Source organism: Cladophialophora psammophila (genome assembly GCF_000585535.1).
Source record: "Cladophialophora psammophila CBS 110553 chromosome Unknown aczJe-supercont1.5, whole genome shotgun sequence".
Lineage (NCBI taxonomy): Eukaryota > Fungi > Ascomycota > Eurotiomycetes > Chaetothyriales > Herpotrichiellaceae > Cladophialophora > Cladophialophora psammophila.
The window spans coordinates 1,630,844-1,654,681 of record NW_006912926.1 but is presented as its reverse complement, the minus strand read 5'-3'; the positions used below and the strand labels follow the sequence as shown (position 1 = coordinate 1,654,681).

Below are 23,838 nucleotides of genomic sequence, written 5' to 3'. Positions count from 1 at the left end.
AGAATGTATGGAAATATGTACACACTAGAAGTATAAGTATGGACAATAGTAATATTTTAAGGTCGATGCAGGTGGTTGTCGAGACGCTTAAAGCGGCAATTGATCACGACGGTCGAAAGTTGCCTCGGCATCTTCGGAGTCTTCAGCTTCCGGCAGTTGTTCCGGGTTCTTTCTCCTTCTCTTTCTCTCTCACACACACACTCTCCGTACCTCGTACTGGGTACTCCCTCTCTCACTCACACACTCTCTCTCTTCCAGTCGCTGCCTCAATTCATCGCCGCCACCAGGTCCCTCCCTCTCCATCCATAGCTACTCCTGATGTTGCTTAGCTGCTGGCTGGGACACAGTCTCACCCCGCCGGACAGATGCCAACCACCCAAAACCCAGCAACTTGCCCACCGGCCCCACCTCCACATACAAGTTCCATTTTGATCCTTTAGGGTCGAACCGGTAAGTGTGAATTCAAGGCATATTTGATCCAGACTGGAGACCACGATGGAACACTTCAGCGAGACGATTGTGTGGGATTCGAACTACATTCCTCTCTCTTTCTCCCTCCCCTTTACGTGGCTACATTAATATATTAAACCTGTTCTATCTCGCCTCTCTATTACCCAGTACTCCCCCTGCATCTCTCTGGCACCCGTGGGGCTCCCCAGGCGCTGTGGCTGTTGGCTCGTCAACTCACTAGGCTAACGTGGGTTCTCCAATTCTTCTCGGCCCGGGGAACCGCGTCTAGAACGGCGAGAGCATCCGTTCCAACTCTTCTCAAGGAACCCTCGTTGCCTGGGGAAATTTCCGAACTACCCCCTCAGGTAGTAGGCAGTCCCCTGAATACACCGAACTCACACGCCTTGCTCGATATCCCAAGACGCCTTTACGTCCGTACGCCGCTGACGGATCATTTTATTCCAGCCTTGTCCATGTCAATTGGCCAAGGGAACCTCCAACACGAGCAAAGTAAGCTTCCTACACTTAAGTCACAATTAGCCTGACCGGCTCACCTTACGGCACTCACCTTACGGCACTCACATACTCCAGTGAGATAGATCAGCGTCAACCTCGCGACCGAGGCACGGCATCTATTAACGGAAAGGGGATTCGTGCTGGGTCACTGTTCTGAAAAGATCCAATCTTCAGTTCCATCGATTCATCTCTTCCTTCGCCGAAAGCGAGAACTTCAATTTGTAACTTCATTTGGGACCTTTGGTTTCTGAAGATGGCTACCATAGCGGCATCCACCGCCGCTGCCGCGGGTCTGCTCTACTACGCAGACCAGCGCATTGGTATTAGCCGGGACATCAAACAATACCGTCACGAACAATCCTTTACGAAGCGTATGCTCCAGTTCATCGATAATCTCGGTCCTCAATCGCCTCACCTATATCGCATGCTGGAACTCTGCGATCCAAATGCTGATGCATTGTGGTTCGAGGGTCGCTCGTGGAACTTCAGAGCTCTTAAGGCTCAGGTGGACGAAATCGCGCTCGGATTGAAGGAGGGTCTAGGCGTCAAAGATGGAGACATTGTTGCTGTGTTCATGACGAACTCGCCCGAGTTCGTGGCCACCGCCTACGCTCTAACAAGGCTGGGAGCAGCGCCTGCATTGATCAACAACGCCCTGAGAGACGATACATTGTTGCACTGTGTACGGTTGCCAAACTCAAGCCTGATTCTCAGCACCCCGGATTTGGCGGGTTATGCGGCGTCGGCAGCGCAATCGATGGGTGGTGGAGATGTCAAAATAGTGAGGTTGAATCTGGGTTCTTTTCGACCTACGCCGCTCTCAAGTGATATTGGGAGTATAATCGACTTCCCCTTCCCAGACTCGTCCATATCACCTGCCTCGTCGTTACCACCAACACCACCCAAAAACCTCGGCTCAGTCGCTGCCCTGATCTACACTTCCGGTACAACAGGCAAACCAAAGGCCTGCAGTATCAAAAATGGCCTCATCTGTGCCGTCGCATGCACTTCTTCCCCTGACGCCTCCAACCCGAAGAAATACCTTCATGGTCTCCGTGCATACTCATGCATGCCGCTTTTCCATGGCACTACATTCTTCGCCGGGATGTGTTATTCCGTGGGACAGGGAGGTTGTTTCTGTTTTGCGAGGAAATTCTCGGCCAGAGGGTTCTGGAAGGACGTGCACGAATCGCGCGCCACGAGGATCCTCTACGTTGGTGAACTGTGTCGCTTCCTACTGGCCACCCCACCGGGGCAGTTTGACAAGAAACACAACGTTATCGTGGCCGCTGGCAACGGACTGCAAAAGGATGTCTGGGTGGCCTTCCAAGACCGCTTCAATGTCCCCGAGATCCGCGAATTCTACCGCTCAACTGAAGGACTCGTCAAGTTCGACAACGTACACCGCGCTGGGCAGCCTGGGGCCGGGAAAGTCGGGTACCTGGGCCCGTTGAGGAAGAAAATCCTGGAAAAAGATCAGTTCATCATTAAATTCGACTACGATACCGAGTCACCGGTCCGCGATCCAAAGACTGGCTTTTGTATTGTGTGTCCGAAGGGAGAGCCGGGCGAAGCTATCGCACGGATCCACAATCTCTCGACGTACACTAACTATCACAACAATGATTCCGCGACGGAACAGAAATTCCTCCGCGACGTGTTTGAGAAGGGCGACCTGTGGCAGCGCAGCGGGGATCTGCTTGTGCAAGAAGGCGACAATTGGGTGAAGTTTGTGGATCGCATAGGCGACACATATCGCTGGATGGGCGAGAATGTGTCGGCGGGAGAAGTCAGGGCGTTCATTTCCGATTTGCCTGGAGTCAAGGACGCCGTTGTAGTGGGCAAGCGACTGGCCAAATATGACGGACAGGTCGGCACCGCACTGGTCGTACTCGACCCGGAGATCAACAGCAGCAGCAGCGGTAACGAGAAGCAACGCTCCGGATCGCTTGCCGGGGAAAAGGCGTTCATGAGCCGCCTGTTCAGTGTGCTGAGAAGCAAAGGCGTCCCGCGGTACGCGGTGCCACGGCTGGTCATGGTGCGCAACGAACTAGTCGACGTGGGCGACACGTTCAAGCACGCCAAGATGGTCGTGAAGAACATCGATTGGGCAAAGACCGCCGACCACCAAGGCCAGAGGGCTAGGACGTATTATCTCGACCTCGAGGAGGAGCGGTTCAAGGAGCTGGACGCTGAAAGTTGGAGGCGGATTGACGATGGGTCGGCCAAGTTGTAGTTTCTTGGACTGTGCAGTTGTTTAATACCTACATACCTGCTAGATCTGCCAATTGGGCCTAGATATCAAGATTCTAGATAGAACGACCCAGGATATAACTCTATTTTTAGGAGTGGGGGATGCGAGAGCGACTTGGAAGAAAAAGAGCCGTTTCCTGGCAGAGAATACCCAAGTACCCCGTTGTTAATGTTACCATTCAATATAGATATCTAGCTTCGAGGGGACAAGTTGAGAAAGGTACATGAGTCGCACTCCGAATTCGAATTCGAATGTTCTTTCCCCCCAGTGGTAGTTCTTTGATTCATTTTGTGCTGTTTTTCCGTTTCTATTCTATTTCCTGCTCGTTCCGAGATAGATATATATCATACGGACCCTGTCCCTCCTTACCCTTCCCTTGCTTGGTTGCTTGCAGAGTGTTGGTTGGCCTTTGAGAGAAAGCCACATACACAGAGGGAGAGAGAAAGATCTGTGTCTGATGCGTCCAGTGAAAATATGCCCCAATCTAGGCCTCCAAGATGTAGACCCCTGCTCTTTTTAGAGATGCCTCCCTTGAAAATTCCCTTTGCAATTCGGCCTGCCTAAGTGACTTGTCTCGACCCTGCTCACGATGCATTGCGTCTAACGTTGAGTGATATAAATCCTGCATTCCTTTACATACGTCCTTATTTTGCCCTATTTGCCCTATTTGCCCGGCCAGCTGCTTTTCCGGCTTGATGTCTGGGCCATGCTCCTGCTTCTACCTTCTCTTCGTCCGGGCCGTATCCAGTCCACCACCATCCGGCCTCGCCCTTTGATGCCGTCCACCGACGAGTCGACACGCAGGTCGTACGTTCCATCCGAGTATCGTTCCTGCGGACCGCCGACGGAACTCGCGCGTGTCCGGGTATTGTAGCTGCTTCTTCGGCTTAGGTGAGATGGAGGCATAGTTGTCTGCGTGCTCACTGTGGTCATTGTGCAGGTCCTTCCGGGACTTCGGTCATCGGAAAAAATGCCAAAACTGGTTGTTGAGCCCGCTGTATCCTCCTGGGAGATAGTATCTCGTGTGTCGGCAGTCCTTGCTCGACTTCGTCCCCGAATATTGTCTTCGCGATGAATGCCAATTGTAGCTGGACCCCACCTCGCAGTGTATCCTCTCCAAATCTGTTTCACTTCATGATCACGCCTTCTGACTAACTGGTCCAGCCGGTCCTCCATCTCGAAAATAGCCTGGGTCGCCTCAGGCTCGAGTTCCAACGTCGAGGGGAACAAAAACGTGGTTATTGCATCGTCGGTTTTGTCCGGAAATGACATGTTACAAGTTTCAATAGCGATGTCCTTCCGAAGGAGACTCAATTGGATAGACAGGTTTTCCAGCTCATGAGTGTATCTGTCCAACACCTTTGATTCGGCCTGGCGTCGCATTGTGATATCACAGTCAGAACATGAGCCCTCGAGCACGTAAAGCGTCGGCGATGGTGTTCCTTGATCGGGATTGTACGCACGCAGATGGAACGGTGGGTACGCAAGAAGACCCCTGCGATACCGCGCAAGTGTAGGCTGCACATTGAGGGGACGAGACATCGGAGGCGACGTGTGGGCACAGAATGTGTAGTAGTATGTGTGAGCGTAAGCAGTCTCGGGATCTGGCAGAGGCGTCCTCTCGGCCGAAGCTGGTCGACTTGAAGCCGAAGCACCAGTCGCCCTGTTTTGCGGGGTGGCGGCGTTTTCCGGAGCCCCCGGACCGGAAAAGATTATGCTGTAGCGACGATGAGATCTTGGTCGAACTGGCAGAGGCTGAGGTGCAGGATTGATTGACGCTTCAGGACTTCTTGGACTTTGCGGCCGACTGGAAGTCATTGTGCCGGTTGATGAGGGTGGGTTGAGGTCCACTTTCCCAAGGCTGACATTGTTGTTCGAACTCGCAAATCCACTATCCAAACAGCCACTTGAACTGCGTCCCGATAAGTCGTATTCGCCAACTGCTGAGGTGTGGAATTGGGCGGTTGCTGTAGGCCTCCAGCTGGTGGGAGGATAATGGCTTTTCAAAGACGGAAATTTAGAATCTCCGCCTTCAAAGGTATTTGAATATTTCTTTATACCTGACTGCCAAGTACTTTGCTCGACATCTTTTGTATCCTGACCCAAACCACCAATCGTGATCCGACGTCGAAGGCGAGGAGGCCTTCCGGACTCATCTCGAGAGAAGGTTCTAATCTGGCCAAGAACTTCTGATTGCATCCTTGGACTTGAAATTGGCCTTTGGGTGATGGTTCTACTCAAAGAGTCCAAACTTCGAGGTTCTGTCCTTGGAAAGTTGGGATTCTGTTCATCTGTGGGGACGAATACGACTTCATCGAGGACCTCAGGGGCCATCTTATATATGCACTCACATATAATTCTTGGGGAGAAATATTTTGTCGAAGACACCGTTTCAGGAGACACCAGTCGAGCTGTCTTGACCCTTGCGAGAACAAAGGATTGTCTGTGCGTGTATTTAGAACCGCCATTTTAGCTTCGTTTTTGTGCTCGAGAGCTAGATTGAACGACTACTGTCTTTGTGTTGTAATTCATTGTTTTATCAGAAAGAGAGGGCACTTTGCTTGGAGCGTCGCAGGGGAAGGTCGAGCAGCTGAGGTTGTTGGAATGCGACACGAGGGTGGAGAAGGATGCATTGTTGGGGAGCACAACATTCCGAAACCTAAACTCGGCAAAGTCCATCTGCAGGTTTGGGTTTTGGGCGACCAGACATGTCATCACGTGTTAAACTCCACCAGGCTGTCGGCTTTGGCTGCGTTCAACAGGGCTCTGAGAAGATGGACGTCTGAAGGGGCATTCGTTCGCGAAGAGCCTGGGAGATCTGCAGTGGCCGGATCAAGTAACGAAAATCTCCGGGAACCGAAATTGCCTTCAGTCCTCCTCAGTACTGCCCGTCAGAATGATCCTGAGATTCATCCTCCAGCGAGCGACTTCATGCTCAAGCGCACTCAATTTTGCGGCAATGCTCAGCAAACTGGGATCGCTCGTCTCGACTCGGACCTTTTCACGCACAATAACATCTTGTCGACCACGCCATTCATAAATTTCGCCCATTTCGTCATGATTTGGAGGCTTGGGACCCAGGCCGAGCAACCTCGACCTCAGGTTGAGCCCAGAGAGAGAAAAAGATCCCTCGGAAGGCGTGCTGGGAGTCCCGCCAGGAGAGGTTGGAGTCAGGGTCCGGACCGTGAGGACGAGATTGGCGTCCTGAATGGTGAAGTGCAAACTAAGATGTTCCCCAAGCGGGGGTTGGAAGACAATTTCATCAGGGCTATTCGTCCACCATTCAACCCCGGGGATAGAAGAGATGTCGGCGCCGGCCACAGGGCCTTTCAAGCAGGCCTTGGCCTCACGCAAGTGATCATGTAGCAGCTTCAACTGACCCGAGATGAAGGAAGAGTCGGTCGACTGACCGGTCCACCGTGAGACGTCAATTATGTCAAGTGAGTCGTTAAGCAGGGACTTGACAGCCAACAGCTGTGCAATGACGATCTCGGCGGATGAGGACGAAGAATGAAATATGTGGCGAGTAGATGGGGTAGAAGTGGTGGTGCCTCTTGGAGTGTTTGGTGGCAGCGTCGTCAGTCGAAGATGGATGTCCTGTATCGTTGTCAGATCAGAGAATCTACGGTCTGTTGGAAGCGGCGTACGCCTTTGACAAGATTGGTGCCGACCCTAGTGACGAAGCCTTTGACACTTTCGGATCGCAGAGATGACAAGACCAGTGTCGACCCCGGTTCTTTGGGAGCCAACAATGCAGCACATTCCTCCAGGGCTTCTTTGAGGGCAGGCAGGGCACGTTGCAGCGACTGAAGCAGCCATTGCAGCTCAAGTTTCTGTCGGCAAGTCAGCGCACGAAGGCGAGGCACATTTGTCACTTGTTCAACCATACCAAGGAGTCGTTCTCGGCTTTTCGAAGCTCGTCGGGAGGTATGGGAGGGTAAACCCAGGTAGACATTGTGAGAACCTTGATGATCGGTGAAGGAGGAATACAGCAAACATGAAGAAGCAGGATGATGATGAGGGATTTAGTTTGTAGAAGCAAGGCTGGTACCAGCCAGGAGGGATGTTTGATATCAGGTGATTGAGAGCCCAAGGGCGTGTCACCAGCATCACCAGCATCACCAGCGTCACCGACTCACCGCGTCACCCACGCTTGATTTTCCAGCTCGCGAGGGTCGGCGATTGGGGAGAATTAGACTTGCACGCTATTGAAGGCCAAGCCTCGGCAACTAACCATGTCAGGACTAGATACGGTCCAAAGGTGGGGCAAGGATGATGACGTGGTGTGTTGTTGTGCAGCAGGGCAAGAGCAGGCCAGGCCTTTGCCCTTCTTGCTCGGAGCTCCGTCACTGCCCAAGAGAACCTGATGGAAAGCTGTTGTACCCAGTACCCAGTACCCCGTACGGAGCTCTTGTGCTCGTACTGGGCACCGAGTAGGTAGCTGAAGCTAAAACCACAGCCCAGCAGAGTTGAAGCTTGGGGCACTATTGGGGAGCAAAGCACCCGGAGCTGCCTCTTGGTGACAGCCAACTACAAGTACAGCCAACTTTCTCCAACAGTGGCTTCCCAATTCTCTCGGTTCTCCCTCCCGCGAAGGATGCTCTACAAGTAGTGGGTGGTCAGTTTCCCTCGGTTGGGTTGGTTGGGTGACCTCATCCAAGACATTGCACCTCATCATCTTGCACACCTTGACGCCTACCGGCCTATTGCACTTCCAGTTGTAGCCAGAACTGCGCATACCTACATCACAAGCTCTCTTCCCACTACGACTTCCCACACCATCTCTAACCTTCCCACCCCCGCGCTGCTGGCCTCTGTCGCTTTTCATTCTTCTCGACCTTTCAACAACGTCGTCAAGTAACTACTTTCTTCCTTCCGGTCCTGTCGCCTTGGCTGAACACTCTGCTGCGAGCTCAAGCAATTGTCCAAGCATTGCGCCACCATGGCGTCCCGTAAGTGAAGACTGATGCCTCTCGTTCGAACTCCTAGATACTGATTGTAGTGCCGCAGGCAACGGCCTCTTCGCTCTGTTATCGCTGATCCTCCTCGCCGGCGGTCTCCTGTTCATGTTCTTCATCCTTCTCGCAGGCGCAGTTCAGCACGGTCCGGTCAACAAATTCTACATCCTACAAGCAGATACGGCGAATATACCAGGAGCTCCACCTGTGTCCAGGTGGTCATATTGGAACGTGTGCGGCGTTCGGAATGGACGCACACACTGCGGCGACCAACACTATTCAGATGTCCACCCGGCATTCCCACTTGATCCTTCATCTCATCGAACCTTTGACACTCAGGTGAATGTGCCTCGAAATTTTGTCGAACACCATGGCTACTACTTCTACATGACTCGGTTCATGTTTGCTTTCATGCTCATCGCTCTCTTCTTCGGCGTTTGCGCCTTGTTCACCGGGTTGCTGGCCCTGTGCACCCGACTGGGCTCCTATCTAAGTGGTCTCTTGACCATGCTGGCCATGATTTTCCAGGCCATTCAAGCATCCCTTATGACGTGAGTTGAGCTATGTTGCAGGCTATGCGGCAGCGTGCTAACGACGGAACAGGGCTGCTTATGTCAAAGGGCGCAACAACTTTCGGAACAACGGTCAACCGTCCGATATTGGCGAGTATGCCTTTGGCTTTGAATGGGCAGCCTTTGCCTGCTTCTTCATTTGCACCCTTCTCTTCTGCATGGGGGGATCGTCACACCGCGAGCCTAGCACTAGCACGCGACGAGGATTCCGGTTCCGAGGACGAAGGAGTAGGAGCACAAGGAGCCGAGGCAGCTTTGTTCACGACAAGGAGTACGGATCATAGAACCAGCAAATCTCCGAGGGGCAGGGACGGTGGTGATCGGAGGATTCTGGTGGAAAATGAGTGAAGAGTCGGTCATTGTACAGACATTTGTTAATCCCAGTCCAGAATGTGCACGGGTTAAGGGATGCGGAGTTTGCGAGGACGAAACAAAAACCACCAGGATGAGAAAAATGCCTTGATGTTGACGACCTTGTCACGAAATTACAACTCAAATGGGTAGTGTCTATCGTAATGTTATCTGACAGTTGCAAACAGGAGCTCCAGTGAAGAACTGAGAATGCAACCTTGTTTTTTTTTGGACTGCCTGGCATCGAAGCTATCTCAACCCGCTTGGATACAGTACCACTCAATTCTCTGTGGAATTTTGTCTATGAAAGCTCGTTGTCATGGTCGTTGTGGTTGTGGTTGGTACGATTCGCACCATTGTGGGCCTGCGAACGGGGATTGACTGGGCCAAAGCCTAAGCGAACCCAATACTTCGTGTATTTCGACACCAGGCAAGGCCAGGACAAAAAAAGTGAGACACCCACTAAAATTGGGCCAAATACACACAATTTGCGATAACGCTGGCTACTTCAATCATTGATATTATTTAGTAAAATTCTCTATATCTATAGATTGTAGCTTAGTATTACAGTATATAGATTTTTGTTTCATTAAGCGGATGTTATAGTGACCGAGCGAGTCTGAAAGCTCTCGGTATCGTGATACAACTAAATTATAGTGAGAGTAGGCACTAAATGCCCGCCTTTCACTGTTCACTCCTTTCGTTCTCAACAACGATAAGGAATCCCTAATTAAAACTTGTAATTTAGCGAGATCTCATACCTGACTCTACGAGACCGGATTTATAAACTGAGGTATAAACTATTAGAGTGGCAGCGTTGTTGTAAAATCTGCGTATTATCGCCTATTTCGTAGGTATCCCACTTATTTTGTCCCGACCCTGACCAGGACACTGCTCCATCAACACCAGCCAACCATACCTTGGCTCAATCGTTGAGAAAGATGGGCGCCCGCAGACGTCCTTCACTGACGCCGAGGGAAAGGGAGTGTTGTACATTGGCGCCACCCTCGGAGTCATGCTTCCAGTTCAAAGCTATTGACTCGAGGATCAAACGCTTGCACACAGGTTAGTGAAAAGGACCTCTGTGGCATTAAGCGAGTGACATCGCACTCACCTCGACGACCACGTGCAGCGTAATATGCGACCTGCCACAATCCCAGAAGGGCCACGAGGGCCATGAAGACCCCGAACACAATGGACACGGTGACGTCTGGAACGAGTGCCATTGTGGGATCCTTGGAGGGTGGCGGTGGACCCAAACAAGGCTGTTTGAAGGTAGGCGTGATGCAAGGCTGAGTCTACTTGTGCTGGGAATACTCCTGATTAACAGGTTATCGACACCGGACAAGACGGTGGGAGAATGGAATGGGGTTGTGAGTCGATGCCCGGTCTCTTCAGTCATTGACTGGAGCGAGTGCTCTCAGTGATGATGGGAGCACGTCTTCAAGCATTAGAGGCCAGGTATATATTCACGCCAACGACTTTTGTTCGAACGACTTTGGACCTCCAGTCCCGTACCGAGCCTGAGCCCCCATATCGCCGCTGGGGCTGTGTATTCATTGAGCAACGGGGGACGCAGCGAGGGGGATGGGTCCCAGCTAAGGGCGTCGTCTGCGCCAATCAATGATAGGCTGGCACGAGAGCTCAGTCTCGGTTGCACTTAGCATAGCCGTCTCGATGGCGCTCAGCATGGTGCTCGACATGGTGCTCAGTCTGGATGGCAGGCTGGATGGCAGTCTGGATGGCAGGCTGGGTGGCAGACTGGATGGCAGACTGGATGGCAGTCCGGATGGCGGTCTGGATGGCGGTCTGGATGGCGCCCAATGGCACTCAGCATGATAGTCTGGGTAACGACGCAGGATGTGGCTCGCAGCTCGAAGTTCCCGACGGTGCCTATCACAGCTTGACAAATCATAAATTCCCCCACAGAACCCGTGACAGCTTGATAAATCATGAACGGTATGTACCTATCCCAGCTTAGTAAGATACAAAAGCTGCAATTGGTGGAGTTGGGTTCTCCTGAAGCTGGACTGGCCCCAAACCCTGGTCTGCTTGCCTAGGTTTTTGCGCCTGAATCTGCCAGTGATACAGGTTGCAACTTTTGGTCGCTCACAAAACTGCCCACAACGAAACGAATAGGTTGGAGCCTACGGCAGCAGGGGGTATCTTTCTTCTTCAGACTCCCCGAGGTCATGTCATCTCAGGTCTTCCCCTGAAACTTTCTGCCTTTGGATCGCCCCCGTTGTCAAGCGAGAAACGGTGCGCTGAATTCCCCCTTCCGCCTTGCTGTAACACACAGCACACGTTGACCCAATGTCCACCACGGCATCAATTTCACGAGCTCCAAGAATCCCAGAAGACGAATGGGATGAGCATCGCTCTGCCATTGAAGGCCTGTATCAGGATCTCGAACTCCAAGATGTGATCCTGCTGATGGAGAGTGACTATGGTTTCCATGCCACAGACAAACAGTACAAGCGGCAGCTCGCCAAACGGGGGATATGGAAAAACTTCACCTCAAAAGAGCCGAATGCGGTCACCAACGGCCCCAGTGGAAATGCCATCGTCCGCGGCGTCCAAGTTCCCAAGGGCAGGATCGAGAGATACGCCCGCAGATAGCGTCGAAAGAAACCACTTGCTATAGGTGACCAGACGTCCAGCCGTCAGACACCGACTATTCCAGAGAGTGCAGAGACACCTCAAGAGATCCGATCTCACCACTCGCCAGCTCCCGCTCAGCCGCACCGATCCAGCTCTCCCAGAGAAGATGGTCAAACCATGAGATCCCTTTGCCTCCTTCGTCGCCCTGAAGCTTGCCAAGCAATGTAAGCGTTCTCAGGAGCTGTGGGGGACCTACATGCTAAATCCTTATTAGACTTTAATTCTACCTCTCCATATTGGTGGAGAAGCGAATATGACGAGAGGGAGTTGCCCAGAGCCGATTTCTTTAAGGCTGTGGATGTAGTTGAGCACGAGGTTGGAGATATGCTGAAGATCAAGTCCCCAGAACAGATTCCGCCGCCCGACACGCTCATAGGCCTACTCTGGTTCAATGTTCCTTTCAAATCAGTACAACCCCAGATCGATCTGGCCAAGACAGACATTGGGTGGATGGATTCTCCTGCTGTACTTCGCTGTCAATTGTTAGAAGCCTTGCCGACAGCAAGAGATCCATATAAGTGTTATATACATAAGGATGTGGCGACCATGACATCTTTTGACTTGAATTCTTACTGTGTTACAGTTTCCAAAGAGTTTGGAGTTTGGGACGACGTGTTTTGAAAATGATACCGATCGAGATGATTATTCACGAGGGGTGACTTGACAACAGTTCAAAACGGCCGTGCGTCAGATGTGTCCGTGAATCGTAATGGCCAGGTGGTCCCTCTAGAGTCTGTCATATCTTCGAGAGAGAAAGGCAGCTGACTTCCATCTTTTTCTAGTGGTAACCGAGAAATTATCGAGCGAGCAAACAGACCCGAAAATGAGCATTCCCTTCGCCAACAGCCTAGGCTGGATGCTCGAAGCGGGTTGATCCAGCTAGTACAGAATTCCTACCGCCATCACGCATGATACGGGGCTCTGTGAATGTTTCAAGACTTTGTTCGCCATTGCAGCTGTCCCAATTCACGGGCTCAATGAGGCCAGAGGGCCAGGATCCTTTTACACCGTCCCGACTCGCTAGGTGGCTAACGATAGCATCATCTGGAGCTCCTATCCGGTCATCCTGCAGGCCAGTGGGCTCCCCTTTCCAGTCAGCCTCATTCCCATGTCACCCATGAGCCGCACGCTTCCTCATCCAAAAGACCATTACGCTCAGTTTCCCTTCCTCAAACTCACATAACAGTCCAAATTCTTCTGCTTGACGAACCAGACATTCTCCATCTCCAGCGGCCTGTTCGGATCAACAAGAGTGAAGTCGAACTTCCTTACTAACTCGGGGATTAAAATGGAGATTTCGAGAAGACTGATGTTCTTGCCGATGCAGGTGCGGGAACCGGCTCCGAACTGTTTACGTAGGATCCCAGATTAATATCAGACCAGAAAGATGATAGTGAGAGCGTCTGATAGTTCGCTGAAGGTCAGCTGAATGATTTACTTACCGTGAGGATATATCGATTCATTTCGGCAGCTCTCTCGGGAGACTCGAGCCACCGCTCGGGTCTGAATTCCTCGGCGTCCGGTCCAAAGATCTTCTTGTTGGCGTGCATGACCCAGCTGTTCACACCGACCTCAGTCTGTCATGCAAATATCAGCGCCTGAGCCTGAAGATAGTCTCTTCCTGGACTTCGGTCTTACCTTCTCTGGGAAATATCTCCCAACGATCTTGGCGCCGCCCTTTGGAACGACGCGAACCATGGGCAGACCAGTTGCTGGATGACAACGTAGCCCCTCTTTGATGACGGCTTGAAGATAGGGCAGTTTCTGTGCTTCTTGAAAGGAGAGAATGTCGCTTGATCCGCGTTCTTCGATCGCCTGGTCGAGTTCGTGTCGCAGCTTCGACGTGTTAGCACTGTTGATGTTTCAGAGGCTCGAAAACAACTTGTCGGCCGGCGTCCAGAAGAGCGTGATCGAAATCTAGAAGATCATCTGAACCAGCGCGAGTTGGTGCTGAACTTACCTTCTCCAACGTGGCAGGTGCCTTCATCAAATGGTACAAAATGCCCGCCAGGCTGACTGACGTGGTATCCGATCCGGCACCAATATTTGTTCCGCACGTCGAAAACACCGATTCCATCGGGAACCTATCTGGCTGCAAAGCGTGCATTCTCAACAGCTTCGTCAAAAAATCGTCCGTTGGCTTGGATTCGTCCTTCTCAAGAACGCTCTTGGATTTCTGCCTCTGGCCTTCAAGGACTTGTTGTCGCATGAACGAGCCCATATAGTGCATCCCGCCATTGGGCAAGAGAGACAAGATCCAGTTGAGGAAGTAGTGCCATTCATGGTACACGCCTACTTTGGAGAGGTAAAGGAGGTACGAGTGCAGGGCGGCGATCATGCTGCCATTGTCTTTGCCAGTGTCAAGGAAGCCGAATCTTTTGCTGAGCTGGGGACTGGTCAGCCTCTCAAGGCAAGATTGCAAGAATCTCGCGTGCTTGACATACTGTGATGAGTGCTATGGTATCAAAAGCATCTGGCCTGTCGTTAGCAAGGATGCCTTCGATCTGGTGATACATGTAGTTGGAACAAAGCCGTTTCAGCACATGTCCGAGTGTTCTTACAGTATTGCAGCCAGACTTGCAGATTGATAGGGACATGGGAATTTGCAAATTCAGTAAGTTTCTGAACAAGGATGTCTGCACACGCTACAGCATTTGGCTCCATGGCGACCAAACTTGTCATGGAATATAACGAGGCGACGTTCCGTCGATTGACAGCATGGGTCTCGGGGTTGAGGTCGGTGAAGAGATCCGGATGCTTGTTCTTCGGGTTGTTGGAAGCGATGTACCATTTGCCCTTGACGAAGTTTGAGCCATGGCCATAGATGGTCTTGATGGCGTCTGCGTCGTCAATGGAATAGTAGTTCGGGGCAATGCGCACGATCGAGCCTGGCAAAGTCAGCTAGAATGTCTACACTGAGGAATTTAGTAGTCTGCTGGGCTAGGGGGTAGTACCATATTTCTTGTGGAGGGCAATGTTCGTCTTCTCAAAATGGCCGCCAGCCACCTGCCCACGTCAGAATCGATGTGCTACACCTAGCGATTCGAAATGCCTACTTCTCTCAAATACCACAGCCGTGTGAACCTAGCCCAAAAGGGTCCTGGCACCGACCTCAGTGGATCTCGAAGGACGATAACCACGTTATAGACGATCCATACGACCAGCAAACCCCCAATCAGAATGATTGGTGAGACGGTGGAAGCGTAAGCGGAGAGCAGGCCCTGTAGTTTTGCCATGGCTCCTTTGGGGGCTTCTTCGCAGCTCGCCTAGGATGAGGCTCGCTGTGAAAGACGCAATACAATGCTCGGAATCAGCGAAAACACCCAAGACGTCACCTCAATATATCAATATATGATGCCTGCAGAAGGTAGAATTCCGTGCAAGTCAACTGCCGACAGCTGCAAGGCTTAAAAGTACGGGAAATACCCCGTAACCCCGGATCTCGGGTTCTGCGATGCTTGGAGATACGTCGATAACCCCACACGATTGAAGGCTCTCCACCAAGTAGTCGAAGGCATTGAAGCCTCAAGAAGCCTTCTCCACATGAAGATGCAGTGTTCCATGTGGGTGCCTTTTCGCTGCTGGCTGGTAGAATCAGCAGGTAGAGAGCCATGTGGGACCCCTTGACCTTAGACTCCCCTTCTCATTCTGCTCCTCTATATTTCAAGCCTAGAAAGAGAAGGGGAAGCCTCCCTCTGGCTGTACTGTCAAGGGACTTGTCCGAGTCATCATTGACATGCGACAAACCAACATGGGTGTCCTCCAGAATCTGTCAGGTGCTCGGGGCTCAATGGAGCTGACCTTTGATTCCACCAGCCTCCTGCGGGCTGTGCTTGTTGGTGTCATTGGCCTGCCTGTGATATTAATCCTCGTTGACTACATCCGAGTCCTTCGGCTCCGCCAGAAGCTGCCTCCAGGACCTTTTCCCCTGCCGCTCTTTGGCAATTTCTTCCAGATCCCCAAAGTCAAGCCGTGGATCGACTTCGAGAAATGGTCGGAATACTACAAGGATCCCATGATCACCATCTGGCAGGGTCACAGACCGACCATCATGTGTAACGACATCTGGACGATATCCGATCTGCTTGACAAGCGAGCAAACATCTACTCTTCTCGACCGCATATGATCGCTATGGGCGACATGATCAATGCTACAGATAGTAACCAAGTGTGCCTTGTGTATGGGGACAAATGGCGCCTTCATCGGCGCCTTATGGTATGTCAGATCTATCCTTCCCAAAACCTGCAACTCATTTCGATCAGCATTCAGCAACCGGTTCACAAGCCATAAGGCCGTGGCGGGTGATTCAAGCCAATGAGTCCAAGGTTCTGGTACGCGATCTGCTGGACAGACCAGATGACTTTGTTATGAGTGTCGAGAGGTACTCCTGTTCCATCGTCTCCATTATTGGTTGGGGTCGCCGAATCGACAAGATCAACGACTACGTTGCTCAAATGGCACTCAAGTCCATGGAGGGAGTCGACCTCATTATACCGGGCCTTTTCATTGTCGAGTCGATACCATTCCTAGCCAAACTGCCAAAATGGCTTGATTGGATCTACCCAATGCCGGGCAAGATGAAAAACTTCGCAAAGCATATGCAAAGGCAATTCTGGAACTCCTGTCGTGGTGGACCTAGACTAATGGTGACTCGCAGATACTTCGTTGCATTATCAAAAGAGGGCGCCCAGGCCCCTGAAGACAACTTCGCGAAACGCCTTTTCAAGGAGCAAGAGCAGAGTCACATTGCCGACGAAGAAATATCTAGCCTCACTTCCAACCTCATTGGAGGCGGAGTCGACACCACGAGCGGGACCATAATCTCATTCATCCTGGCAATGTGTGTCTTCCCAGACAAGCTGAAGAAAGCTCAAGAAGAGCTGGATCAAGTGGTAGGTCAGGATAGAGTCCCGGACTGGAGCGATGAGCCGTCACTACCGTACGTCAAAGCCGTCGTCAATGAGACCCTCAGGTGGAGGACGGTCACCATTCTTGGTGGTATTCCCCACGCGCCTATCCAAGACGACGAGTACCGAGGGTACTTGATCCCCAAAGGCACGCCGATTACTGGCAACGTCTGGGCTATCCATAGACATCCAAGAGAATTCCCAGAACCTGATAATTTCCGCCCGGAGCGCTACCTCGGAGGACTAGAGCGCCCTTACCCCAACAAGCAGGGACATAATGCTTTTGGATGGGGCCGTCGTCAGTGCAGCGGACAGCCCTTGGCTGAACAGGGCCTATTCTTGACAATAGCGACCCTTCTTTGGGCGTTCGACTTCAAACCCGGGCTGGATGAAAATGTAAGTGGCTTGTATTTCCTCCCGTATCCTGGAATAATCTTTCTCACACTTTTTTTCTTTTTTTTTTTCAGGGAAAGGAGGTTAAGCTGAACATCTTCGCTTACACCAAGAGCGAGAATATGCGGCCGGAACCCTTCAAGGCCCGCTTCATCCCTCGGTCAAAGGGGGTTGAGAACATAATCCGTCAAGAGGCCACAAGGGCAAGGAAGGAGCTCTGTGCATATGATGGCGAAACCAGGTTGACTATGGAGAATGTTTCCTAGCTACACTGTTTTGACTCTATCTGGAAGATTTTCAAAATCACACGCTCTATACTAGATATTTAGTCAGCGGGGCTATAACTTGGCATCTCGCTTTAGACTAAGGAGCTTGGAGGCAGGATCTATATGAATTGACCTCTTGACCTCTGGGACCCACTCCTCGAGGACCTCTTCGCTCCCAGCGCCTTTCTTCAACTCTGGATAAGACTCTTGCACCTCGACGTCGAGACCGGGAGAATCCGACAGCTCGACCAGAGGTCGGAAGGGCACCTCTGTCTCGTCCATGTTCAGCACCGGCGTCACACAGGCGTCGACACAATCGAATATCTCCCGCCACTGATCCATCGTCTTCTGCTTGAACCGTCGCGCAATGAGCTCCTTCATCCTCGGCCACTCCGCCCTGTCCCACTGCTCCGGCAACCCCTGATCTTGCAGTTCCAGACCGGCGAGGAAATTGTGGTAGAATTGCGGCTCTTGGGCGCCCACCGCGACGAATCGGTCGTCCTTGGTTCGGTAGACCTCGTAGAAGGGTGCCGCGCCGTCCAGCAGATTCTCGCCCCGGGGCCGGTCGTTGTTCTGGTGTCCCTGTTGCTGCCGCATGAACGTGGCCAAGTATGCGCTCCCGTCGACCATGTTGGCCGTGACGATCTGGCCTCGTCCGGACGCTTGTCGGTGCAGCAGAGCCATCAGGATCCCCGTAACGCACACGAGGCCGCCGCCCGCGAAGTCGCCCAAGATGTTCGCGGGCGGTGCCGGATTTTCGTCCTTGCGCCCCAGCAACGACAGGATTCCCGCCACTGCGAGGTAATTGATGTCGTGTCCGGCGCGCTTTCCGTAGATTCCATCCGGCCGGAACCCGTACAGGTGCGCATAGATCAGTCGCGGGTTCAGCTTGCAGAGTGTCTCGGGCCCGATGCCGAGACGGGCCATGACGCCCGGGCGGTAGGGATCGATGAGGACATCGGCGACCTTGACCAGCTCCAGGAACGCCAGACGCGACTTTGCCTGCTTGAAGTCGACAACCACGGATCGTTTTCGCCGGCACAGCGTGTCTCGCGGTGGGCCGAAGACGTCAAAGGTCCGATCGACGCGGACGACGTCTGCGCCATAGTCTGCCAGGATGAGTCTGCGTTGTTTTGTCAGGGTGCTCTTGTGTGTGTGAAGTGAATACGGGTGAGGACTTAGCTAACCCTGCGAAAGGACTTGGGGCCAGTCCGCCAAGTTCTAGGACTATGTCGTAGTGGTCCCGTCAGAGTGACCATGTCCATAATTTTGCGGCAGAAGATTACGATATCTCACCTTTCAGTCCATTCAAAGGAGTGTCCGACGACGACATATTCTGCATTCCTCCCGCTCTTCAAACAGTTTGACATCAGTATAATCCTCCCCAGCCAAGCTTCGTCTGTGAACCTCGTGGCTGTCGAAAGAGAGTAGAACTGTGTAGAGCCCGACCCAGGTCTTGAAATGTCTACAAATGACGTGCCCAGCACGGAAGACAGCCAGAAAAAAAAGATCCAAGGGAGTTGGTCAAGAGACACGAGAGGTGTGTAACTCTGTTTTCTCCGGGGCGAGTCACAAATCTACAAATCCGGCTGTATAACCTGCGATTCGAGGCCTCAGAGTGACATTGATCATCCTTCAACCGTGCGTTAAGAAATCGATTAACGGAATCTGTGGCACGAGAAGCATGACCCCTTAAGCCCCCCAAATGGCGAGGCTGGCATGTCGAATTCGGCCTAGTTAGCTCCACATTTCTTACTCCACATTTCCCCGATATCTCGTGGAGCCTTGGAGCTTCTGGGGTACAACGAGGCGCCCATTGTCCAGGTAGATTTCAACGACAAGCCCAATGAACGACCACCTTGGAAGAGTACATGGCTGGTGGCATTTCCCTCGGCTTGAATTGGCGGAAAGGAGCCGCTTTTCTCATATGAGTGGGAAGCGAGCTTCGGAGTGAGGGTGTCTATCTTAGAGAAGCTCCTCACCCAAGACAGTCGACTCCCTATTGGAACCTATCTCAAAAGGGTGCACGGTCTAGGTCTTCACCCACAATGTTATTCGAATCAGAATACCATGTCGACATCCCTGACACAGACCTACTGACGTTTCTCTTCTCCCGGACACCGTTCAAGGACACCGATCCCATATGGATCAACCCGGCAAATCCAAGCAACCATGTTACGCTCGCCAAAGCCCGCGACTTAACACATCGAATCGGCCAGGGCTATCGAGATCTCGGCATCGGCGCCACCTGGGGAGCCGGCAAGGACATTGTGCTCTCGTACATTGAGAACCAGGTCATGGTTGCTCCCAACAACCTGGGAGTGATATGTGCAGGCGGCATCCACACGACTTGCTCCGTGACTGCGACGGCGTTTGAGCTGGCGAGGCAGATCAGGTTGAGTGGCCCCAAGATCTTGATTTGTTCGCCGCAGACTAGGAAGGCGGCTGAGGAGGCCATCGATCGGTCCGGGGTCGACGGCATTCAGCTGGTGATGATGGTTTCTGAGAAGTTGGACATTGTGGATGTGAGTGGCAAGTCGATTATCAGTGATCGGAGACTGGCATGGCAGAGAGTCACGGACCCGGTTATTCTTGAAAGGACGCCTGCTTGTCTAGTCTATTCCAGCGGCACGACCGGCAACCCAAAAGGTGAGTCGACGACAAACTATTGCTCTCTGAACAATGGCTGGTTTGATTTTAACATCCACGAAACCCAGGCGTCGTGATCACACACTCCAATATCGTCGCAAACCTCTGTCAAATGGCCTTTCACTTCGACCACTGCGCTCGAAAAGCAATCTCAGACGGCATCTATCTGCGCATGCCGGGCGTCATGCAAAACGCCGTTGCCGTGGGCATCTTCGTTCAAAATATGATGTGCCTACAATGTGGCATGCAGGTGTACATGTTCCCCAAGTACGACTTCCCCACTCTGATGTCGAGCATCAAAAAGTTTCAGTTATCCGCTTGCTTCATTGTCCCCGCAATTTGGAACCGGGTGGTGCAAGAGTGCACGAGAGAGGATTTGGCATCAATCAGATTTGCCATGAGTGGTGCTTCGCCGCTGCCGTTGCCGTTACAGTTGAAGGTCCACGATATGTTGCCTGATGGTGTGGTGTTGCGGGTCAATTGGGGAATGACGGAGACGGTCACGGCGGCGTCCCAACCGAACGTCACGGAGGTCGATAGAGAAGGAAGCTCGGGGAGGCTATTACCAAATATCCAAGCCATTATTATCAGTCCTGAGGGGAAGAAGTTGGGCTATAAAGAGCCCGGAGAATTGTGCATCAAAGGTAAGCAAACCACAGGCGCTTCCATCATACTATTCATATCGACATGTCTCATTGACGGGGCCCAGGACCAAACATAATCAAGGAATATTTCAACAATCCCGAAGCCACGCGCGCTGCATATACGAGTGATGGCTGGTTTCACACAGGGGACATTGCGTATTTCAATGCGGACGGCAAGTTATTCATAGTCGGTCGCTCAAAGGAACTGCTCAAGTACAAGTCCTTCCAAGTGAGTCCGACTGAAGTCGAGTCTATCTTGGGCCAGTTACCCGGGATTTCAGACATCGGCGTCATTGGAGTGCCCGATGGAGAGGGCAATGACCTTCCCCGAGCATACATCGTCAGGTCTCAGAAAGGAAAGACCGCAGCGCTGTCGGAGAAGGATGTCCATGACTTTTTGAACCCGAGGGTGAGTAACTACAAGAGACTGAGAGGAGGAGTACGGTTTGTGGAAGAGATACCGAGGAACCTGAACCAGAAGATCATGAGGAATGTGCTGAAGGAGTGGGTGGAGAAGGAAGTGGGGGAGCGGTCGAATTTCCGGGCTCGATTGTAGTCTATAGACAGATAGACTGATAGAAGCCTTTGAACCGGGAAATGAGGAACAACCTCACGACAATCTCGGCTAAGTTCCCCAGCGTGGCTTAGACTTGCCGTAGAAGTTGTGGATGGGTTATCAAACCACCAAAAACCGACTATCTCTGTCGAGCAAATGAAGTCTGTCGAAAGAGTATTCGCCGTATTGCGTCAATACCTCAGATTTCATTTTCAACCAAGCTCATCACATCCTTCAGCCTTGCCTAAAAGCCGCTCTTAAGTCCATTGAACAAGCATCAGCCCTACTAGCTACCATGGATTTCCCGCCTGGTTCAATACTCACCAATATGTCAGTCTTCTGCCCCGTCGACACCAGCGCCTACGACAATATCGAGGATGCCACGCTGTGGACGCGCATCACGACTCGTCATACGCACCAAGAGATGGTCGTGGCGTTGAACACGGCCCCGGCGGTTAAGCAGACCTTCTGCCTTACTCACCTCAACGTCATTCTGGTCTTTACTGTGGGCGATGAGGACACTCATACCCAACACGTCCGCACGGTCCTACAGATGTGCCAAGACAACAATATGAAGGCCAATCTCCAGGCTTGTGTCTTCAACGCACCAGACGCGGAAAAGGCCGGGTTCAGGTTCGAGAAGGTTGGCTCGGGAGACAACAGAGCGCTCATAGTAGTTGATCTTGGTGTTCCACCTCGTCAGAGGAGGACTTAGAGGAAGTGGGGATATGGGTCATACGTGGTGCGCAGCGATGGACTACCCGTATAAAGTACTTCCACAGGCAATGGCTCCGCCATCGGAGCGTTTGATGTGAGGCTCCCCCACATCGTGCCCAGCGAGGCTGCACTAGACTATTTTGGGAATTTGGAGAAAGGGAGAGGTTCGACGGGAGAGGGGTGGGAGAACCCCCCCGGCATTTCTTCTATCCCCACAAGACGCCTACCTAGAGTTGGTCCTGCTTCGAGCAGGAGTATTAAACCCTCCGATGGGGATGCATGCATGCATCTTGAACGGAAACATGTGGGGTTCATCCTCATTCGTCAACCGAAAATGGAAGAAAGCCAACGACAGTTGCAAGGGCGCCTCATGTCTTGGATGACATCCATATCCCTCCCCTTTGAAGGAGACCCGAAAACTAAGGGCTGATTCTTTACGAGTCGAATATCCTGTAATCGATCGCTCGTAGTCCTGTCTTTCCGTGGATTAAGAAGGTATGGACCCAACCAAGTTCGGAGTCTCTTCGATTCCCTTGAACCACGCTCCCTACGGGCCCATCACGGACGACAAACTCAAAGGCTTGAACCAGGGGAAGGTCGCCCTCGTCACAGGCGGAGCGAGAGGTAGGAGACAGACCTTGCACGAAAATCCAAGGACTCTAGAAAGGCAGTTTCCGCTACTCAGAGGAGGCGGGTCTTGCTAACAATGTGTGCAATCACTATTCAGGGATCGGACGGGCAATATCAGGGAAACTGGCCTTATCTGGCGCCAATATCGCGATATTAGACCTCCTGGAACACGAACTTGCAGAAAGCAAAGTCCTGGGCGAGTCGTTTGGGGTCAAAGTCAAGACTTATGTGGTTGATGTTACCGACGTGGACGGCTTGAGGGCCGTGTTGAAGCGGGTGGAGGAGGACCTGGGACCGATTGAGTGAGTGAGTTTCGCGTCCCCCCCCCAGGCGTTTTAGTCTGGGGCTCCGATTATGGATCGTTTCTACGCGGCGCGAGATACAGGGCTGCTGACAGCGTTGAACCCGTAACGCACAGTATCCTGGTGAACAACGCCGGAGTATCTCCCGGAAAACCACAGTGGATGGAAAGCTTTGAGGATTTCTGGAGGACGATCGAGATCAATTTCAAGAGCGTAGGTTCTTACTTTTCACGCACATCACGCAGATCAGATCACCCATTCCCTGGCACGAAAAGCCGTGTTCCGGACAACCTCAAGGCAAAACTGACGCCGACACAATCCATTCCATAGGCAATGGTCACTACCTGGGCTCTGCTCCCCAAACTACGCGAAAGGAAATCCGGAGTCATTATCAACATCGCCTCTCGCGCCGCAACTGTTGACTTCCCCTTTGCCGTCGGCTACAATTCTTCAAAGGCCGCCGTGGCCCGCGCGACCTCGACTTTGCAGGAAGAAATCGAACTGGACGGATTGGGCGACGGGATTCAGATGTATGCGCTGCATCCCGGGGGCGTGCCTACCGCCATGTCGAAATGTAGGTCCTCTCCCTGCTCAAGCCTCCCTTCCTTTTCCATACAATGCGGCGGGAGAGAAGCGCAAACAAGACCAATTCTAGGGGTTTTGAATCGGAGAGTATGCTGATCGAATACGTCCTCCAAAAATAGCCGAAGTTCGCATGGACCTCCTCGAGAAGTACCCGTCTCTCACACAGCACGGGACGGACTTCCAGGCCCTCTTCAAGGATCCACCGGAACTGTGCGGCGCGACGTGCGCGTATCTGGCGGCCGGGAAAGCAAAGGAACTGAGAGGCCTGTACTGGGACTGTAGGCAGGATATTGAGCGAGTAGTCAGGTATGGAAGGGAGAGGCTGATGAAAGAGGGCAAGTACGTGCTCAAGATTGATTTTGTCGAGGGTTACAAAAATGAGCCGTAACAAATGTGAACGCAAACTGGCGGTTAAACAGCAAGTTG

General features: G+C 52.3%; 12 protein-coding genes across 12 annotated transcripts; 7 read left to right on the top strand and 5 right to left on the bottom strand.

The window, feature by feature from the left end:
* Positions 1–1,219: 1,219 nt before the first annotated feature.
* On the top strand, positions 1,220–3,202 carry A1O5_04242 (uncharacterized protein; the record flags this gene model as incomplete). Its single annotated transcript, XM_007744850.1, has 1 exon — positions 1,220–3,202. One exon carries the CDS (start codon positions 1,220–1,222, stop codon positions 3,200–3,202), a length of 1,983 nt encoding a protein of 660 aa, XP_007743040.1.
* A 947-nt stretch (positions 3,203–4,149) lies between these two features.
* Positions 4,150–5,038, bottom strand: A1O5_04241 (uncharacterized protein; the record flags this gene model as incomplete). The annotated part of the gene is made up of 2 exons (XM_007744849.1): positions 4,150–4,342; positions 4,377–5,038. The coding sequence occupies 2 exons, from the start codon at positions 5,036–5,038 to the stop codon at positions 4,150–4,152; spliced, it is 855 nt and encodes a 284-aa protein (XP_007743039.1).
* A 1,050-nt stretch (positions 5,039–6,088) lies between these two features.
* A1O5_04240 (uncharacterized protein) lies at positions 6,089–7,175 on the bottom strand (the record flags this gene model as incomplete). Its single annotated transcript, XM_007744848.1, has 3 exons — positions 6,089–6,817; positions 6,868–7,053; positions 7,110–7,175. The coding sequence occupies 3 exons, from the start codon at positions 7,173–7,175 to the stop codon at positions 6,089–6,091; spliced, it is 981 nt and encodes a 326-aa protein (XP_007743038.1).
* Positions 7,176–8,162: 987 nt separating this feature from the next.
* Positions 8,163–9,034, top strand: A1O5_04239 (uncharacterized protein; the record flags this gene model as incomplete). The annotated part of the gene is made up of 3 exons (XM_007744847.1): positions 8,163–8,172; positions 8,231–8,729; positions 8,782–9,034. 3 exons carry the CDS (start codon positions 8,163–8,165, stop codon positions 9,032–9,034), a joined length of 762 nt encoding a protein of 253 aa, XP_007743037.1.
* Positions 9,035–10,026: 992 nt separating this feature from the next.
* On the bottom strand, positions 10,027–10,327 carry A1O5_04238 (uncharacterized protein; the record flags this gene model as incomplete). Its single annotated transcript, XM_007744846.1, has 2 exons — positions 10,027–10,133; positions 10,216–10,327. The coding sequence occupies 2 exons, from the start codon at positions 10,325–10,327 to the stop codon at positions 10,027–10,029; spliced, it is 219 nt and encodes a 72-aa protein (XP_007743036.1).
* A 1,087-nt stretch (positions 10,328–11,414) lies between these two features.
* On the top strand, positions 11,415–11,720 carry A1O5_04237 (uncharacterized protein; the record flags this gene model as incomplete). The annotated part of the gene is made up of 1 exon (XM_007744845.1): positions 11,415–11,720. One exon carries the CDS (start codon positions 11,415–11,417, stop codon positions 11,718–11,720), a length of 306 nt encoding a protein of 101 aa, XP_007743035.1.
* A 1,197-nt stretch (positions 11,721–12,917) lies between these two features.
* A1O5_04236 (uncharacterized protein) lies at positions 12,918–14,998 on the bottom strand (the record flags this gene model as incomplete). The annotated part of the gene is made up of 8 exons (XM_007744844.1): positions 12,918–13,109; positions 13,205–13,339; positions 13,401–13,598; positions 13,723–14,148; positions 14,207–14,235; positions 14,324–14,650; positions 14,717–14,768; positions 14,819–14,998. 8 exons carry the CDS (start codon positions 14,996–14,998, stop codon positions 12,918–12,920), a joined length of 1,539 nt encoding a protein of 512 aa, XP_007743034.1.
* A 515-nt stretch (positions 14,999–15,513) lies between these two features.
* A1O5_04235 (uncharacterized protein) lies at positions 15,514–17,329 on the top strand (the record flags this gene model as incomplete). Its single annotated transcript, XM_007744843.1, has 3 exons — positions 15,514–15,978; positions 16,026–17,066; positions 17,138–17,329. The coding sequence occupies 3 exons, from the start codon at positions 15,514–15,516 to the stop codon at positions 17,327–17,329; spliced, it is 1,698 nt and encodes a 565-aa protein (XP_007743033.1).
* A 72-nt stretch (positions 17,330–17,401) lies between these two features.
* Positions 17,402–18,662, bottom strand: A1O5_04234 (uncharacterized protein; the record flags this gene model as incomplete). The annotated part of the gene is made up of 3 exons (XM_007744842.1): positions 17,402–18,452; positions 18,517–18,556; positions 18,626–18,662. The coding sequence occupies 3 exons, from the start codon at positions 18,660–18,662 to the stop codon at positions 17,402–17,404; spliced, it is 1,128 nt and encodes a 375-aa protein (XP_007743032.1).
* A 715-nt stretch (positions 18,663–19,377) lies between these two features.
* On the top strand, positions 19,378–21,178 carry A1O5_04233 (uncharacterized protein; the record flags this gene model as incomplete). Its single annotated transcript, XM_007744841.1, has 3 exons — positions 19,378–19,978; positions 20,047–20,622; positions 20,688–21,178. The coding sequence occupies 3 exons, from the start codon at positions 19,378–19,380 to the stop codon at positions 21,176–21,178; spliced, it is 1,668 nt and encodes a 555-aa protein (XP_007743031.1).
* Positions 21,179–21,506: 328 nt separating this feature from the next.
* On the top strand, positions 21,507–21,893 carry A1O5_04232 (uncharacterized protein; the record flags this gene model as incomplete). Its single annotated transcript, XM_007744840.1, has 1 exon — positions 21,507–21,893. The coding sequence occupies one exon, from the start codon at positions 21,507–21,509 to the stop codon at positions 21,891–21,893; it is 387 nt and encodes a 128-aa protein (XP_007743030.1).
* Positions 21,894–22,392: 499 nt separating this feature from the next.
* On the top strand, positions 22,393–23,800 carry A1O5_04231 (uncharacterized protein; the record flags this gene model as incomplete). The annotated part of the gene is made up of 5 exons (XM_007744839.1): positions 22,393–22,519; positions 22,623–22,827; positions 22,944–23,040; positions 23,158–23,401; positions 23,532–23,800. The coding sequence occupies 5 exons, from the start codon at positions 22,393–22,395 to the stop codon at positions 23,798–23,800; spliced, it is 942 nt and encodes a 313-aa protein (XP_007743029.1).
* Positions 23,801–23,838: the final 38 nt, after the last annotated feature.